Source organism: Chiloscyllium plagiosum, unplaced genomic scaffold (genome assembly GCF_037043375.1).
Source record: "Chiloscyllium plagiosum isolate Xiang-an unplaced genomic scaffold, Cpla_swu_hap1 HiC_scaffold_8, whole genome shotgun sequence".
NCBI lineage: Eukaryota > Metazoa > Chordata > Chondrichthyes > Orectolobiformes > Hemiscylliidae > Chiloscyllium > Chiloscyllium plagiosum.
Genome location: NW_028270146.1, coordinates 44265618 through 44286187, shown reverse-complemented (window position 1 = coordinate 44286187; position 20570 = coordinate 44265618). Strand labels below are relative to the sequence as shown.

The window sequence follows — 20570 nt, the reverse complement described above, 5'->3', positions numbered from 1 at the left end:
TGCTGTGCTCAGCCCCCATCTTCATAAAATAGGAGGAGCAATACACAGCCTTTAGTTCTGCTACCATAACTTGGGCCTTTGGATTAAACCTTTAAAGGGCTCTTAAAATCAAACAATATTAATTACTTTAAGGCCCTTTGTCCCTTGACCTCATTAAAACAAAATGAAGTCCTTACAAACTACAAACCACAAAATAAACACTTTACAGACTACACTGTATAGTTATTGTGAGAAACTGTTTTGCAGCATCATTAGAATCACTACATTACCTTTTCTGCTCTGTGCATCTCTCTATCTATGGTTGTGGTCATTATTGCATTTTATACCTGCTACTATTACAAAATTTCATGAGCAAAATTCAAGCTAGTGGAAGGTTAAGACCAGCACATTTTTATACATAGTTCATCATACTTTTTTTCACCGGACATCTAATGGATTTTACAATGGCAATTTATTCTACATCAAGGCAAGAAATGTGGAAAATTAACATGTATTTGGGCAAGTTATTTTACTATCAAGGCGAGGGTTGAAAGTCTGATTGCTTCACTGCACTTCTTTTGATGTTTTGAAGTTTCCAAAGTTTTTGTTTAGTTATTTCATGAATCCTATACTTTGGGATACTGCTAATTAAAGCTGTTTTGAAAGCCTAGTTTCCCAAAGTCAGTTTATATTGAACTCTCACATTACCTTGTAGCTCTCAGATTTATTTCTTTGCTGCATCGTTATCATTAGGAGTTTCAAATTAAATTGCCCAATCCAGTTTCCAGGTTTTCAGTGTAATCTTTTGAAAGGTCACATATTTTGATTTGACTAAAAAAGGCATTCCTTTGTTGTGATACTCCATAATTCATATTTTGATTCATATTTTCACATATCCTATGACCTTCAAAATAAACAATTGTAACTTCTAATGCCACCCAGATGGATTGAGACAGTATCTGAATTAGCATAATTATTTTTTCTATACTCATGGGATGTGAGCGTTGCTGGCTGGGCCAGCATTTCTTGCCAATCCCTGTTGTCCTTCAGAAGATGATGGTGAACTACCTTCTTGAACCACTGTATATCCATCTCTTGCAAGTATACACACAATACTGTTAGGGAAAGAGTTCCAGGATTTTGACCTTGCAACAACTAAGAAACAAGGACATATTTCCAATTCAGGCTGAGTGTGGCTTGGAGAAGATCTTGCAGGTGGTGGTGTTTCCATGTATCTGTCTTTCGAGATGGTAGGGGTCGTGGATTTAGGTGCTGTCTAAGGAGCTCTGGTGAATTTCTGCAGTGCATCTTGGAGATGGTACACACTGTTGTTGATGTTCATTGGTGGTGGAGGAACTGAATGTTTGTGGATGTGGTGCCAGACACACAGATTGCTTTGTCACGGTTAGTGTCAAACTTCAGGAGTGTTATTGGAGCTGCTCTTATCCAGGCAGGTGGAGAGTATTCCACCACACTCTTGACTTGCGCTTTGCAGATGGTGGACAGGCTTTGGTGAGTCAGGAGGCAAGTTACTCACTGCAGGATTCCTAGCCTTTGATATTTTCAATTTATCAGAGCAGCACTGTCAAATGCAAACATTGGATTGGTTTCATTGTGTTTGCTTGGCACTATAATGAATGTTCAATCTTACTTTCAGGGTCTAATTTTTAAAAAAAGATCCTGTTATGCTTCAGGTGACAAAAACCTGTATTCAGGAATCAAATAACAAGCATATTACATTAGATCTGCTGGTAAGTTAACAGATATAGCTGCAAAGTATCAAGGCAGGGGTGAAAATGTTCTTGTTTCCCCTTATATTACTTGGATTGACCATGTACTGCATATCTAGGAGCCTCTGCTGTAGAGAAAGCAAAATATCCTGTGATTCCACAGTAGGGCATGGTATTGTTTGTGTATTATTGTAAGCAAATACAGGAAAAGGCTATTCAAAGCCTGATTTTTGCAATACTTTTTGTATCTTAGAGTCGTAACAATAGATGATTGATGCCCCACATTGGAACTAATGTTTTTTAAAAAAAGAGGAAAACTTTCTCAGTTGACAAATTCATGATCTGAACTTATGTTTCTTAATTTTGAGAGTGATTTATAAAGAAAGTGATTGTGTATGATATGTAAAGATAACAGATTTCCATATTATTTGTGATGTCATCTGACTCTTCAACATATCTGAATTTGTGATACTGGATTTAAAACCTCTGCAAAAATTATTATGTACACATTCTATGAATTCCAAAGGACTGATTGTAATTGATCAGAAAATGTGAGGAATAGATTCAACTGCTGTCAGAATTGTGCCATGGGAACATTATGCCTTTATTATAATAAACATATTAGAACAATTATTTTAGTAAGATGAAGACAGAGTAAAGTATGATCAAATAAAAGGTCAAAAGGATTTGCTAATGGTGTTCCTGTGTTCAAAATCACATGGGACTAGACAAAGAAGATGGAGACAAACTGATCGATTGATGAAATGGCCAGAGTGCACTAATTTGAAGTGAATGGCATAAAAAAGAGAAGGATGAGCTGTGATTAGGAATGAGAGTTGGGTGAAGGCAGATTCAATTGTGGCTTCCAAAAGGGAATTGGATAGTTACTTGAAGAAATTTACGAGGATGCGGGAAAAAGGCCGAGAAGTGGACTATTTAATGTGGAAATGATGGATCAAATAGCCTCCTGTTTTGTAAGCATTCTATTATCCAATGATTCTGAAAAATGTTTGAAAATAATTAATGGATTGTTAGGATAGTGAAGTAATTGGTCTGGATTTTGCTGTGACTATATGAGTGTCTTTATCTTCCACCCTGTGACTTTTGTTCGGACTTTTAGTGAGTGATTGTAGAGTTTTCATTCATCTAGTATGTGTTTAAATTTGTTCCCTCTACAGCATGATAAAACCTGTTTAAAAAGGTCAAGCATCACTAGTTAGATTGATTTGGAGATGCTGGTGTTGGACTGAAGTGGATGAAGTTGAAAAATCACACAACACCAGGTTATAGTCCGACAGGTTTAATTGGAAGCACTAGCTTTTGTAGCACTGCTCCTTCATCAGCTGGTTGTCCTGATGAAGGAGCAACGCTACAAAAGCTAGTGCTTCCAATCAAACCTGTCGGACTATAACCCAGTTAGATTGAGGAATTCTTACTAAAATATGTAGACCACAATAATAGTAGTTTTTAAAAAAAATATATAAAATGTATTTAGATTATTGTGCGTGAATTGAAATCAAGATTAGAACATATGGGTAGGAAGGACATGAAAAAACATTGTAGATTGCAGCATTAATTTTCTTATGAGGGAATGTGACTGCGCTAAATGAGTTTTTTTCCCAACAGTCAGAAAGGTTTCTTTTTATATGTTTGAGTGTGACATGTTTGAATGGGCCAGCAATTATTACCCAACCTTAACTGCCCTTGAAAGGTAAAGGTGAGCTTCCATTTTTAACTGCAGCATGCTTTGGGACTGTGGAAAGAGAGTTCTAGGATTTTGAATTAGTGACAGTGAGGAATGCTGATTTAGTTCCAAGTCCGGATGATATGTGACTTGGAAGGGGACTTGTAGGTTGTGTTCCCATGAATCTGCTCCTCTTAACCTTCTGGGTGGTGCAGGTTGTGGGTTTGGATGGTGCTGCCAAAGGACCCTGGATGAGTTGTTATATTGCATCTTACCTTCTACTGTAAGTTGGTGAAGGGACTGAATGTTGAAAGTGGTGGCTGTGATGCCATTGGGAAGGATTGGTTTGTCCTGGATATTGTTGAGTATCTTGGGCATGTTGGAAATGCAGCCTTTCAGTCAAATGAGAACATTCTATCTCACTCCTGACTGGTCTTGTAGATGGACAACGGGAGAAAGTATTGCAGAATTCAGAGCCTATGACCTGCTCTTATTCAGCAGTTATCACTGACTGCGTTGTTTCAAAAACTCAGTAACTCTTGATTGAACAAGCCCTGATTTGGTCATCCATCTTAGTGTGAGAATACTGGGTACCTAACCCAAGTTCAAACCATGACAATGATCTCTGTACATATTTCAGTGAAAAAGATTACAACCTGTGGAGGAGCAGGATATCATTTACAGCAGTTTCCAGGTTTTACTTTTAATCATGTATATGTGGTGGATAGCAGTTGAATTTGGTTTTACCTAGTAATAATGGCAAGTGCTGACAGCCATACCGTTACTAGCACAGCAGAATCCATACTATTAGCCCAGATCACCAGAGGATGTGCCATGTTTGAGATGCAAGACTGTTGATTCCACAGGAAGTCGGATTTTTTTTTGCCAACTCATTACTTGCAGGTGATCTGTTAGCCTGGGAACATTCATGATCTGAAGTTATGGATTTTATATTGTTTCACTGAGTCACTCACTTGTAAAATATCATGCAGTGATAATCTGCGTTTGTGGTTCGTGTTTTAAAGCTGATATGATTGTAATGTCTTATTTATGTTTGGTTATACAGATCTTTTTTTAATTCAATAGTTAATGGTTCATTATTTTACTGATAACAAAAATAGTAGTTATTTTGTCAAAGATTGGTATGTTTTACATAGTACTTTAAAAGATTCTTTATAAAGGAAAGTGAATTTTAATTTAATTTTGTTAACTGTTCTATCTATTACATGCTTCAATGTCGTTTAGAAGATATTGCACAATAGAAGTATTAATTGGTTGTCTTTTTCCTCAACAGAGGTTAATAGACAAGTCACGAGTAACCTGTGTTAAATGGGTGCCTGGTTCAGAAAGCCTGTTTTTAGTGTCTCATTCCAGTGGCAATATGTACTTGTATAATGTGGAACATTCTTGTGGTACCACAGCACCGCATTATCAGCCATTGAAACAAGGAGACAATTATGCAGTTCACACTTGCAAAAGCAAATCTACAAGAAACCCTTTACTCAAATGGACAGTTGGAGAGGGGGCTCTGAATGAATTTGCATTCTCTCCTGATGGGAAGTACCTTGCTTGTGTAAGTCAGGATGGATTTCTCCGTGTGTTTAACTTTGATTCGGTGGAGTTACATGGTACAATGAAAAGTTACTTTGGAGGACTGCTATGTGTGTGTTGGAGTCCAGATGGAAAATACATTGTAACAGGTGGAGAGGATGATCTGGTGACCGTGTGGTCTTTTATAGACTGTCGTGTAATAGCCAGGGGACATGGACATAAGTCATGGGTCAGTGTTGTTGCATTTGATCCGTATACCACTAGTGTAGAAGAAAATGATCCTATGGAGTTCAGTGGGAGTGATGAGGACTTCCAAGACCAAATACACTTTGGCAGAGATCGAGCAAATAGTACACAATCTAGGTTGTCAAAAAGGAATTCTACAGACAGTCGCCCTGTAAGTGTCACGTATAGGTTTGGGTCTGTTGGCCAAGACACACAGCTTTGTTTGTGGGATTTGACGGAAGATATTTTGTTCCCTCATCAACCTCTTTCACGTGCTCGGACACACACAAATGTGATGAATGCCACAAGCCCATCTGCTGGAAATGTTGCAACCAGCACTGGAAGCAATGGCAACAGCAGCATCACAACAACACCCAGCAATTCTTTACCTCCACCTCTTCCTCGATCAAATAGCCTTCCACATTCAGCAGTTACAAATGTCAATAACAAAAGCAGCGTCATGGATGGTGCAATTGCTTCTGGAGTCAGTAAGTTTGCAACCTTATCACTACACGACCGCAAGGAAAGACACCATGAGAAGGATCACAAACGAAATCACAGCATGGGCCACATTTCCAGCAAAAGCAGCGACAAGCTAAACCTAGTCACCAAAACTAAAATGGACTCCGCTAAGACTCTTGGAACTTCTCTCTGCCCTAGAATGGATGATGTGCCCTTGTTAGAGCCTCTTATCTGTAAAAAGATAGCACATGAAAGACTGACTGTGTTAATATTTCTTGAAGACTGTATAGTCACTGCCTGTCAAGAGGGATTTATTTGCACATGGGCAAGGCCTGGTAAAGTGGTAAGTCTGAGCTCTTAGACCTAAGTTATAAAAAAAATAAGTTCAGTCATTTCCTCTTTTGGAGCAAATAAATTATTTTCAAAAAGCTGCTTTTGACCAAAATTATGGTTTCATTTTCATAGCCACTGTTAATTCCAAATATTGTCGGATACTGATTATTCTGCAGTGACTTGCTCTTGAGGCAATGGTAAAAATACTAATGAACCATGAAATGTAGTAAATATATTTTTTTAAATTCCAAAATGACAAGGTGTAATCTCTTTCACCAGGCCTGCCATTTCAGGTCCACAGTGTGGAGTGATTACAACATAATTTCCAGAAAACATTGGGCCATCTTTATTATCATTCACACTACTGTGGTCTGTTAGATTTATTGTATTCCATTTATTTCTTGCCCTTCACAAATGAAATTCATAGATGAGGATGGACTTCCCTTTCTCTAATATAAAGTATCAAAATGGTTGTGTATGTGTGTGTGTGTATGTATATATATATATATATATATATATATATTTATAGATGTGTATATATACATATGTCTGTGTATATAGAGATATATATCTCTGTATATGAAAAGCATCATTTCTAAAAGGATAATTTTTTTTCTAATGAAGGTTAAGTGCTTCTATAAATGGAGTAATGTGTATAATAACTTGTCTTAAACATGGGGTATATTTATCATGTCCTGTATTAACTACTACTGTACATCTCTGTAAAAAGTTGTGCATGTTTTAATGATCTGGTGTGTACCAGAACAATCCACAATTTTTACAGTGGAATTCAGTGAGATGTCAATTTCTTTAATTCACAGTTTGGACAAGAAGACCAGTGAATACTGCTAGTGTATATTAAATGAATGTATGCTGTATATAAAGGCTGTTGTTTCAGTTTTTCTGACTGTGGTAACAAGATTTTGTTTACAATAAGTGTCCTCATGTCTGAAAATGAAAGCTTTTGAATCTAAAGTTGCAAGCTCACTACAGTCATTAACATTGTAATTTTTTTGGCACATTTTTAAAAAAAACATCATTTTGTTTTAAAACCTTTATTATTGTACATGCAAAAGTGGGATAAGAATATACTTTGCACAATTATCTAATTTTTAAAAGGTAAATATTTCTGATTTATTTCTCCCATTACTAAGAAAATGAAATTATGACTGCACCATTTTAATTTTATTTATGTTGAAAGCATGCTGGCAATCAACTAATCTCAAATTTGAGTAAATACAATAACAATGAAATAAATATTAAGAGATGGATTTATGGTCTAGTGCTTTTCATAGTAATCTTAAATTGTCAATGATTTAATTGTCTGTTTATTAATAAAGAAAATGACTGTTTAAATTTAGAGCCTTATAAAATTTGAGCAGGTGTTAAAAGTTTAAATTCAGGTATTAACTCGTTATTTAACATTCATTTCCCAACGAACTTGTATGATTGTTGATAAAATGGAGTTATTCTTTCAATAGCTGTGAAATCTCTAATGTATGCACATTTCAGGCACCTGCTTTCTGATTGCAATGAATTTGTGGTGGATGGATAATGTAATAGAGTAATTTTGCTTTATTTTAAAAATACATTGGTTTTGTTCTTCAATAGCATTTGTTTCACCAGGATTTTTTTAAATATACGGACTTGCAGACTGAGTATTTTTTTGTTTCTTTTAAAGAAAAGTGGAATTTCTGCCTCTTGCTGTTGCTGATCTTTCCCTTTGCATTGATTGTTGAGTTACTGTCATCCAAAGGCATTGAACTATTTTATTTTATGTATAAATTAAGGTTTGTCACTACATCTAGCTATCAGACGTGCTCCTATTGATTTTGGTTGTGTGACATTGCAATATGTTTGTAATAACTAAATTCATGAAAATATTACAAATATTTCTTAATTCTTTGCAGTGCAATTGTAACACCAATGATCTATTGTTGCACAATATGATCAGTTTGTACTGATGTTTTACATTTAACATTTCTTATTGTGTTTTATGGATCAAGAAGGACACAGAGTTTATCAAGCTTGATTTTATAGGTGGTGTAAATATTGCAAGTTATCTGAAATATACAGACTTAAATATTTAATACATTTTAAAAGTAAATATGCAACTTGTATTTTATGGATTAATTACAGTTTCCTAAATTGACTATTATATGGTGATTAGGTGTTTTTTCCGGCCTTAACATAATTATATCCATAAAGACTAACCAGATAAGAATTTGTTATCATTGCCACTGCATCTTGGTTTCTTTCACCTGAAAATGGTTTTTGATCAGTCATAATTTGCTGTAGCAGGACACCATATGGTGTCTACCTTTAGTCAATCCTGCTGCTCAATCAGGATGATGTTTTGTTAGAAGTATGAGTCGATAAAACTATATTGAGGAAAACTGAGAATCTTTGGCCTGATTAAATAAGGCAAGTTGAATGATTGTGAAATTAATATGTAAATTGTGTAAATTAGATTAAGAATTTCCTGTCTATCAAATGTCGAGAAAAAAAGTGAAAAGTTGCAATAAGAGGAAAAATAGACAAATGAACAGTTTGTTTTTAAAAGTAAGCTCTAAATTTTACAATTTTACAATCCCTGACAATTAAAACCTAAAGGAATCCCACATTTGCAATGGTTAATTTTCAAAGCCAGAGTTGGTTTGATAGTAATTGTCATTTACACATTATTAAAGTGTAATTGGATTGAAATGTCAAAACTTTACATTCTGCGATAAGTTTAGTTTGTAACTACTTGTTCAAGTGCAGTAACATGACGTTCACTGCATTGCAATGAGCATACAAACTGCAAGATGCTAATTTCATGAAGCTAACAGTACAGCTGTGAGACTTAGACAGCAACATTTGTATTCCCATGTTTAACCATGCCTCAGTCTGCACTTGAATTTACTGAGACATGCATGCATAAATAATAGAGAACTCCATCGCCCCCATTGCATTTTGGTAGCAAGTAATGACCCAGTACCTCAAATAGTAATTCCATGCACATATGAATGGATGCTGTTAATTGTTGTCTGATTCCCATCAGTCTACCCTCTGCTGGGATCATGGGTAGTTTGGTTTCGAACTAAGATACTATTGTCCATACCATATTTTTCTAAAATAGCATTTAGAGCTAGTGGTAAGCAACATCAGCAATGATTGCAGAAGAGACCATAGGACCCACTAAAGGTTACAATTTGAGATAGGGGGATAACATTTTTATTCAGTAGGTTAACCAGAGGTTTTTTAGATAATGGGCTATGAATAAAAGAATGAGATCATAAATCAAATATATTTTTAATACAGCACTAATAGGTATTGGAAGCTGTATACTTGGAGCTATGTAAGTTGCAATCAAAGAAAGTGCACAACTGCTCAGTCTAGTAGTAGTTAACATTTGGAGGGATGTTGTAAGCTTAACAGCAAAAGAGAATTTTAGCCTATATTAAAACAAGCCGCCATCATTGGGCAGAAGTCAACAAAAGCCTCTTTCTTTTGAAATGCTTGAACTTAGAACTTAATCGTTTACCTCTCAACATTAAGATGTGTAATTGGGATTAAGAAACTGATACTGTTTTGTACTATATAGCTAACATATGCATATTGATTTCATTCGTGATCATTTTGTTACCTTAAAAGAAGTGACAATATTCCTTTGTATCAATTAAATCACTTTTAAAGGTGATGTATTTTTAATTCAAATTCTGTCTTTGCTACCCTGCATCCATGGCAGCTACACCCCCACCCCACACCACTACTCTGGCAGTATTTTGTGTAGCTGAATAAGCTTCATGTTTCTTCATCTCTTGGCACCAGTGCTGATTTTCAGAAATTAGATCTGGTATTTGGTTTTCTCCCTCAGGTATTGCTCTACTTAGTGATCTAGAAAGAAACAATTTCATTGTGCACACTGACAAATGGAACTGGATTGTCATGCACAATCTGAGAAGTGTGAAATGAAGACCTTATGGGGAGTTCAGTGTATTCTTTAAAATGTACATGTTCAAAATGTTGTTCTTCAGCCTGTCCCTTTGCTCGCAGTACATAACTGCTTTATTATGGAGGGATGCAACTTCCAGCACCAAACTATATGCAGTGTTGGTTTGCTGAATTTTCTGCATGTTTAAAACAAATCAAGCCACTTCTAAAATATACTTCACCAAGATTTAGAAAACCACTGTAAAAGCTGTTCTGCTTCAGCCATTTGATGAAAAGTGCATCGTTATTGTGCAGAACATAAAAATGTGGTTAATGCAGTATGAATGGTGAGTAACTGATTGAAATTTCAGTTTCTTTAATTGTTTTGATGCACTAAGCTTTCATAATTATGAATGGAATTATTTTCAATGCTTTGAAACATTAACAGTTTGCCAATGTATTAAACTTAATAATTTTGAAGCTTTGTGTATGCATGTAGTTTCTAAATGTAAAATACTGTGCAGATCCTTTGATATATAGGAAAGATGAAGTGTAGACTAGTGTCCATTGCCATTAATTCAGCTGCAGAAAGATGCCCTGAGTGACTCTGACTTTGTCCCTCTGTCTACATAGTGCTTTTTATAAGGACAGGTTTGCGGCAAGTGTTTGATGGGAATGATCAGACTAGAAGAATTTAACTGACTGTTCTGCCCATGGGCAAATCAAATTTTCCCAATGGCTTAAAAATCTAATATCTTAATCTTATAAAATCTATTGTTCACTTCTTGAACTAATATAGGACACAGCATTCCAAAAGACTTGGGTTACAGGAGGAAGAGGTTCATAGGAGAGAATGCATAAAGAATTGTTTTTGTGCACTGTTGAAAGGTAGAAGCAGATGTAGTAGCTTTTCTATTTTGATATGGAAAGAAACGGTTTAACTTGTGTAGTTGCAATGATCTGCATAGATCTCTCACAGATGTCTTCTAACTAATTGGCAGTTTCTATGAAAATTCAAGTGCCAGCAGTGCTTGGATTAAAATTATTACTGGAATTTTAGTTAGAAATTTCGTACTTAATATTTTGCAAACTCCCATCAATCAAGAAACGTGGGGAAATGGTTGTGTCCATACATATTGGTATACCTGGAAAGCATGTGATCTTTGTTTTCTTGTATTTTACATGAAATATTCATTTTCTCGATTGAATTTTGGAAGTGATGCATTAATAATCTTGCACTGATGAGGTTAGTCTTTATTGAGCTGAGTGATACCTTGGGAAATCCTGGACAAAACCTCAAAGTAAATCTTCCCACCTGTTGGCATTAGGTGATGAGTTTCTAATTCCATTAAAATTTACATTTATTTGTAAATTTCAGAGTGATTTAATAATGTAAATTGGTTGTTGGTTAGCAAATACAGTAGATGACATTTGTGAAACTTTAATGTAGTGTTATGCTCATGGGTCTGGGTAATTTGGGAAACTCATTAACCGTCACGGGAAGAATGTTGAGATATTTGCAGCAGAGTGTGCATATATTTAAATTTGTATTCAGGGCAATAATAACCAAAGGTCCCATAATTGTCTAACTTCATTATTGGCTGCTTTTACTCTTATCCATCGGCCCTCTCCCTATACAATTTCCTTTGGTTTTTCACGAGCAATTGAGGTCCACCTTTAGAAACCTTTGATTCATATTAGAAAATATATCACTCAAACACCCTTTATTACAACCATTTTGTGGAAAATACAAATTCTGAATTTTAGTTTTAGTACGACTAAGGCCAGCAGTGTACTACCTTTCTGAGTGGCTTCGCATTTGTTATAATTTCATAGTGTACCGAGAATAAAGTGTTTCAACTATCTACTTTTCTATGCTCAATACTCAAGTCATCTGACTTGCCAGAATTTATTTTGGAGCCAACTTCAACATACAAGCTTAATAACTTTTATTTTATTATTTTAGTTATTCTAATAGGTGCTGGACCCATTGAATAAGTTTAGGTTTATTTGTAACTCTACATATAAGAATTCAAGTGAAACTTGACTAAAACAAGCATTTATCAGAAATTCATTGCTTCTGAAAAGATTCCCAATTTACCTATATTTTATGATGCCTCATCAGAAAAACTTGAAACGCTTATTGGGTCATAAATTACGAATGAACTAACATCTAGTAAAAGTGACAAAATTATAACAATTTGAAATGCTGTATTTACAGGGTTTAATGTCATCCCAAAACCAAGCCAATTCGCCGAGTGGAACTGTAGTATAGCCACCGTGGTACTGCTAGCAAAGCTTCGCCACAGGATAAGAAGTAATGACATTGGAGCCAGGAGCTGGTCTTCAGCCACAGAGCTTTAGAAATTTTATTATAGTGGTGTTTTTGTTCAGAATTCTGCTGTGAATTGTGTAGAGCTACCACTGGGGGAACAGTGTCGAGTGTATGCTGTTGATATGGGTTTATCTGTCCAAGTAAAATGGGAAGGCTGCTAACTCCAAGACTATTACTAACTTATTTCCTTGGCATTAGCAGCAAATACTAAAATCTATTTTATCAAATCTTAACTTTTCAATTTCTTTTGTTTTCTCAGCTGGTGTATTTTAATCATATATATAGTGAAAAATAATTAAAACAGTCTATTTGCAGTGCATTAAATGGCCCTGTGAACAAGTATCTCACTGTGTATTTTGCACTGATTTTTGTTTGGCTTCCTTTGTTTTTAAAATGAAACTAGTTGGAAGGCAGCTTGGAATGCACTCACTGGAATTGAGTCATTACTTTCTGGCTTGAATTTGTGATTCAAGAGGTGGATGTTGCAATCATAGATTTATATTAAGAAAAAGTTGCACTTAATAGTTTAATGTAAGTAGGAAATAAAATAGGATGTGCAAAACCTCCCAGAACAGGTATGTGCAGACAAAAAAGGAATTTCTTCTGTATCTATTAAACATGTACTTTAATATTGTTTCAAATTGAACCAACTGTATTATAAATATAAATATTGTTCGTCATGGGGCAATGATCATACACTAGTTGATGTTTTGTCTTCTAATGAACGTGGTTTCTAATTCAGAAAATAGACATAAAATCTTGAATATAGTTTTTCTGTTTATTTTATTTCAGTTGTAAAAATAGTAAATTTGGCTGTAATTAATCCTTTGTTGAATTGACTATTTGGTACAAAAGAAAATCTTTGTATTAAAAATTAAGGTTATCTCAGCTGTAGAGTTTTCATAACTAATGCATATTTTAAATTTCTGAGCTTTGTACTTCTGTGGTTGATGCATCGCCAAGGTCCAAAACCTAGCACATGGATTTATTAGATGCCAATTAGGAACATTTGCATTGAGGAATTGTTTGATGCAATTTTTTGTGTGGGTTAGAATTGCCTGGTCATAACAGACCCTCATCAATGTAAATGAATTTAGGATGTGCCAAACATTTTACAGCTGTCATGCAATCTAACCAGGAATTACTGTGGGTTGGGTCATATTATATTATAAATTTGCTGTACGGATTAATGCTGATTTCTTGAAAGAATGTAAAAGTACAGATGAAGCTTGAATAAATGATACCTTGCATACCTCTTGACAGTTTTTTTACTTAGGTCATTTAATGTGTACTTTGAAATCACCACTGATGTGAACTGATGTTACTTTTTGATATAAGATTCCAGTGTACTGTTTTATTTTAAATTGAATATGGAAATGATGAATTCACTAAAAGAATAACAGTTTTCACAGTTCCATGTCCAAACTTTGCTTCAGTGAAAAGCAATTAATTATTGCTGCTAAAATAGGAAGAGTACAGTGCTAGTTCAAGGTGAATACTGAGTTTGGAACATAGCTGTCAGCAAATGTCTGTGTTGTAAACCTGTGTAAAGCATATGATTTCTTCCAGTAGTTAGCCTGTCAAAAGTAGACCTGCAGAACAAAAACATGAAAGCAACTGGCATCTTGAACTTTACTAGTAAACTTTAGCATTAAATATTTTAAATACTTTGAGGCAATGTTTATTTCAAACTCTGAATCTCTCCCTTTAAAATAGTGTCATTAAAACTACAAATGGCATTTTGAAAAGACTGCTGTATGACTGCATTTAGCTGATTGTACATTCCTATCTGTTTGAGATCTGAGCAATTGTTACAGCAGCCCTTGTTATCATTCAGCTCAGCACTTAATTTTTTTCTTAAGTTAGTAAGATCTGGTCGGTAGACTGTCCAGATGTCACCTTCAGGCTGCAATAATCCTTCCTGCAACATTCTTGTTGACTTTCTTCTTTATTTCTTGCATGGTATACCTGGATTTGTAATAAAGAGAAAATACCTGTGTGCTAGCTTTTGTGGCTCTTGCATCATTCAAAATATTTTGTGGCTGTTGAGCTGTGTTAAGGTAGGTTTCATTTGCTGAAGGACTTGGAGTGAAAGACAAAACATTTAACTAAATTACAATGCCTTTCAAAAACAGGAAAAAGTCAGACTTTGTTACTTCAATCATTAATTATTGTATATTGATAATTACTTACTATTGATCTTTCTCAATTATTACATGTTCTGCAGAAATAGGAGTTCCTTGAATCCTAAATGGAAGGAAAATCACAATAAAGGAACCTTTTTTTTTCAGGCTTACTATCTGATCACATCACCCCACCCCCCCCACCCCCTTTTTGCTTTCATACAGAGATGCCACAGGAATGCTTCACACCCAACAACAGAACTGCATTCAACAATATCAGTATAATTAAGGTTGCTGGTACATTCCAAGAAAATAAAATGGTCTTCTTCACTTTACTGGGTAGAATGGTTACAGCACAGATACCACTTGGCCTATTTGTTTGTGCTGGCTCTTTGAGTGAGCAACTCAGCTAGTTCTACTCCCCTTGCCTTTTCCCTGTAGTCATGTAATTATGATCTTCCTCCTAATACCACTGTGGATGTCCCAGTATTCCAAGAACTATAGTGGTTTCAGAAGTCAACTCTCCAGGGCATTTGGGGATGGGTAATAAATGCTAGCCGAGCCATTCATGGCCATCCAATGTATGAATTTTAAAAGTGCTTTTTTATATTTTCCATTGAATTTCATGGCTAAATCATTCTGTAGTACATTTGAGGCTGGATGTTTTGGCCCAGTGATTATAATACTACCATAGGATCTTCCTCCACACAGTTTGTTTTAAGTTCCAACAACTCTTAGGATATGTTATGATATATCACTCTGGCAGGTGGGAGTTGAATCCAGAATAGAGGTAGGTTTACTATCACTATAGCGTAAGAGCCCCTAAACGAAAAAGCCTTGGCAGGAAGGATTAGGGAAAACACAAAGTTGTTTTACACTTACGTGAGGAATAAGAGAATGATCAGGGTAGGGCTGATCAGAAATAGTGGAGTGAACTTGAGCCTGGAGTCTGAAGAGGTAGGGGAGCCCCTAAATGAGTTTTTTGCTTCGATATTCACGAGAGAGAGAGAGAGGGACCATGCTGGTAGTGAGAACACCATGGACCAGGTTAATAGGCTTGAACAGATTGATATTAAGAAAGTGTATGTACTGGAATTTCTTGGAACCATCAAGGTAGATATGTCCCCAGGGCCAGACCAGATATATCCAAGGTTACTATGGGAAGCGAGGAATGTGATTGCTGTGCCTCTGGCAATGATCTTTGCACCTTCACTCTCCTCGTGAGTAGTATCAGATGATTGGATGGAGGCGAATGTTGTTCCTCAAGCCCTTCCACAAAAGTGGGTGGTGCTTTAGACAGTGTTGAGAGCTGTTGCAGGCTATAACAAGACATTGACAGGATGCAGAGCTGGGTTGAGAAGTGGCAGATGGAGTTCAATCTGTCTAAATGCAAAGTGATTCATTTTGGAAGGTTGAATTTGAATGCTGAGTACAGGGTTAAAGATAGGATTCTTGGCAGTTTGGAGGAACAGCGGGATCTTGAGGTCCATGTACATAGATCCCTCAAAGTTGCTACCCAAGTTGATAGGGTTGGCAAGAATGCATATAGTGTGTTGGCTTTCATTAACAGGGGGATTGCGTTTAAGAGCTGCGAGGTTTTGCTGCAGTTCTATAAAACCCTGGTTGGACCACACTTGGAATATTGTGTCCAGTTCTGGTTGCTTTATTATAGGAATATGTAGATGCTTTAGAGAGGAGATTTACCAGGATGCTGCCTGGATTGGATGGCTTGTTTTATGAAGAGAGGTTGAGTGAGCTAAGACTTTTCACACTGGAGAGAAGGATGAGTGGTGACTAGATAGAGGTGTATAAGGTAATGAGAGGCATAGATAGAGTAGATAGGCAGAGACTTCACCCCAGTGCAGAAATGGCTTTCACGACGGCTCATAATGTTAAGGTGGATTGGAGGAAGGTTTAGGGGAAATGACAGAGGTAGGTTCTTTACACAGAGAGTGGTGGGTCCATGGAATACACTGCCAACAGTGGTGGTAGAGTCAGAGACATTAGGGACATTTAAGCGATTGCTGGACAAGCACATGAATGGCAGTAAATTGAGGGGCGTGTAAGTTTGGTTGATCTTCGATCGGCACAACATTGTGGGCTGAAGGGCCTTTACTGTGCTGTACTGTTGTATGTTCTATGTTCTGAACAGGTTTTGTTAGTTGCTAACACTTAACTAAGCAGGGTTAACCAATTGGATTGTTTGAATCCTAATAGTGGGCGGCTTCCTGGTACAAGTGATATAATCAAAAGAAGCCTTACAGATTACTGTGATGGGTCTCGCCTTCCATCAATTTGAATGAAGAATGAGTTTTCAAACATTCATGGGTCACTGTTCTCTCAACCTGTTTAGCATTCATATACCTCATGTTCCTTCTCTGCACTTTCTTACTTCTTCCTGTGATCCAAGCCATTTAAAATAGCCAAGTTGGAAAGATTAACAAATTAATGCTCTGTTTATTATACGAGTTATGCATAATAAAGAGCCCATAAAATTCTTGTCTAAATATTTCTTGTGAAAAATGACTAGTTTGTGTGTGTGTGTGAGATAATCTCCAATCTGCTCTGAGTTCTGCTGAGCACATCTGTTGTCTTGACTTTGCTCTTAATTGTTGTGCAGACAGATGAACCAATCTTTGTTTGCACAGGTGCAAGATTTTCAGCATGGAAATTTGATAGAAATATTAAAAAATTGTGAAAGGTCAGCGAGAGTCAATAGAATAAAAATTTACATTATTGGAAGGATGGAGAACAAGAGGATATACATTTAAGGTAATGAGCAAAATAATTAATGGTGATATGAGGAAAATCTTTTTTTATGCAGCGGATGGTTAAGATCTGGAATGCATTGCCTAAATATGATGGAGGCATATTCAAATCGCACTCAAAAGGGAAGAGGACTATCCTAAAAGTCAGACAATCATACAGCACAGAAAGACGATTCAGTCCATTCAATCTGTGCTGACCTATGTACACTACTCACATTTCTCCAGAGCTTGACCCATAACCATGAATGTTAAGACATTTCAAGTGCCTATCTGTGTATATAGAGTCATAATCATAGAGTGTACAGCACGGAAACAGACCCTTCGGTCCAACTTGTCCATGCTGACCAGATATCCCAACCCAATCTGGTCCTACCTGCCAGCACCTGGCCCATATCCTTCCAAACCCTTCCTATTCTTATACCATTCAGATGCCTTTTAAATGTTGCAATTAAACTAGCCTCCACCACTTCCTCTGGCAGCTCATTCCTCTGCATGAAAATGTTGCCCCATAGGTCTCTTTTATATCTTTCCCCTCTCACCCTAAACCTATGCCCTCTAGTTCTGGACTCCCCCACCCCAGGGAAAAGACTTTGGCTATTTATCCTATCCATGTCCCTCATGATTTTATAAACCTCTATAAGGTCACCCTTCAGCCTCCAACACTCCAGGGAAAACAGCCCCAGCCTGTTCAGCCTCTCCCTATAGCTCAAATCCTCAAACCCTGGCAACATCCCTGTAAATCTTTTCTGAACCCTTTCAAGTTTCACAACATCATCCTTCCAATAGGAAGGAGACCAGAATTGCATGCAATATTCCAACAGTGGCCTAACCAATGTCCTGCACAGCTGCAACATGACCTCCCAACTCCTGTACTCAATACTCTGACCAATAAAGGGAAGCATACCAAACACCAGTTTCATTATCCTATCTACCTGCGACTCCACTTTCAAGGAGCTATGAACCTGCACTCCAAGGTATCTTTGTTCAGCAACGCTCCATAAGACATTACCATTAAGTGTGTAAGTTCTGTTAAGATTTGCTTTCCCAAAATGCAGTACCTCTCATTTACCTAAACTAAACTCCATCTGCCACTTCTCAGCCATTGGCCCATCTGATCAAGATCCCGTTGTAATCTGAGATAATACATATCTCAAAAGAAGAAAGTACAGAACTGTGAGAGAAAATTGGCAATGGCAATATGTGAATTTCTCCTTCAGAGAACTAATGCAGAACACACTTTGCTGAATTTCCTTGTTTTATGGTGTAATTATTGTGATCTTGTAATGTGACCACTGTCAATTGTAGAATCGTAGAAATTTACAGTTCAGAAGGAGGCTATTCGACCCATCACGTCTATATTAGCTCCTAGCTACGCAGCTAGCCCCTTCTTCTGCCTGATCTCTTTAGCCCTCTAAATTCATCACTTTCAAATGTATATCCTCAGCTTTCTTTTGAAACTTCCTATGGAATCCACCACCACCATTCTCCCAGGCAGTGCATTCTAAATCCTAACAGTTACCTGAGTAAAGAAGAATCTCCTCATCTCATTCGTATTTCTCTTGCTGACAATCTTGAAATTGTGACCTCTAGTTACTACCATACCAACTAGTAGAAATAGAATATCTTTCTTTAACCTATCAAAATTGTTAATAATTTTGAACACCTCTTAATCTTCTCTGCTCCAAAGGAGAGTAAACCAATTTCTCTAATCTTTCCTTGTATCTAAAATCTCAAATTCCTGGTATCACTCTAGTAAATCTGTCCAGGCCTTTAACATCCTTCCTTAAATAAAATGCTCAGAACTGGACATAATACAGGTGCACAATCCTTTATCTGAAATCCAAAAAACTCCACTCTCCAAAATATTTTTTGTGGGGTGTGGAGCATCGTTTTGACGTGTGAACAGGTGAATCAATTCCACACCCACTCGAATGACATCACTCAGATGTGACGTGGTGGCATGGCCCAGCACTGGCAGGTGTCAATTATGTCTCAATGCTCGTACTGTTCATACGTGCATTTGCTGCTAGGTTATTTTGTTTTATTTCACTGTGAAAATGTCATTTATTCCGAAAAACAACTGGCCCCAAGGATTTCGGATGAAAGATTGTGTACTGTAGTCCAAATATGGTCTGACCAATGATTTGTAGAGTATTTGGGGTACCTTCTGGGGAAGGTTAAACTGGAGGTGCACCAATGTCCTGGGTGGGAGATTTCCTATAGCATTTTGGGAGGGTTTAAACTAGTTTGGTGGGGAATATGAACCAGAGGAGAGGGTAGTTGTTAAACAGGCAGAAATAGAATGCCTGTCAGCAAGGATACACAGTTGATAAGGCAAAGGGATGTGTTATAGTGTGTCTGTTTCAATGCAAGGAGTGTCAGGAATAAGACTGATGAACTTTGAGCATGGATCAGTACTTGGAACTGTGAAATCCATGTATCCATTATGTTGTGGCCATAATGGAGACATGGACTTCATAGGGGCAGGAATGGTTGTGGATGTTCCAGGATTTAGATCTTTTAAAAAGATCAGGGAGAGGGGTAAAAGAGGAGGAGGAGGAGTAGCATTGTTAATTAGAGAGTGCATCACAGCTGCAGAAAACAAGGTTGTTGAGGAGGGTTTGTCTACTGAGTCACTATGAGTGGAAGTCAGTAACAGGAAAGGAGCAGTCACTTTATTGGGTGTTTTCCATAGACCCCACCAATAGCAGCAGAGAGATTTAAGAACAGATTGAAGAGCAGATAGTCATAGAGATGTACAGCGTGGAAACAGACCCTTCGGTCCAACTTGTCCATACCGACCCAGTCTAGTCCCACCTGCCAGCACCCGGCCCATATCCTTCCAAACCCTTCCTATTCATATACCCATCCGGATGCCTTTTAAATGTTGCAATTGTACTAGCCTCCACCACTTTCTCTAGCAGTTCATTCTATACAAGTACTACCCTCTGTGTGAAACAGTTGCCCCATAGGTCCCTTTTATATCTTCCCTTCTCACCCCAAACCTGCGCCATCTAGTTCTGGGAAAAGACTTTGTCTATTTATCTTATCCATGTCCCTCATGATTTTATAAACCTCTATAAGGTCACCCCTCAACCTCCGACGCTCCAGGGAAAATAGCTCAAAGCCTCCAGCCCTGGCAATATTGTTGTAAATCTTTTCTGAACCCTTTCAACGAGTGAATCCTTAGAAGAGTATAAAGGCAGTAGGAATATACTTAAGAGAGAAATCAGGAGGGCAAAAAGGGGACATGAGATAGCTTTGGCAAATAGAGTTAAGGAGAATCCAAAAGGTTTTTATAAATACATTAAGGACAAAAGGGTAACTAGGGAGAGAACAGGGCCCCTCTAAGACCTGAAGAAGGGCTTATGCCCGAAACGTCGATTCTCCTGTTCCCTGGATGCTGCCTGACCTGCTGCGCTTTTCCAGCAACACATTTCCAGCTCCCTCTAAGATCAGTAAGGT

General features: G+C 37.0%; 1 protein-coding gene across 3 annotated transcripts in view; it reads left to right on the top strand.

The window, feature by feature from the left end:
- Window positions 1-13471, top strand: part of wdr20a (WD repeat domain 20a) — a 75799-nt gene extending 62328 nt beyond the window's left edge. For all 3 annotated transcript variants that reach the window (XM_043697375.2, XM_043697376.2, XM_043697377.2), the window contains 2 exons: window positions 4688-5974; window positions 12101-13471. In XM_043697375.2, the coding sequence (XP_043553310.1) occupies window positions 4688-5974; window positions 12101-12154 (1341 nt within the window). In that variant the 3' untranslated portion in view covers window positions 12155-13471. The remainder of the gene's footprint in view (window positions 1-4687; window positions 5975-12100) is intronic.
- Window positions 13472-20570: the final 7099 nt, after the last annotated feature.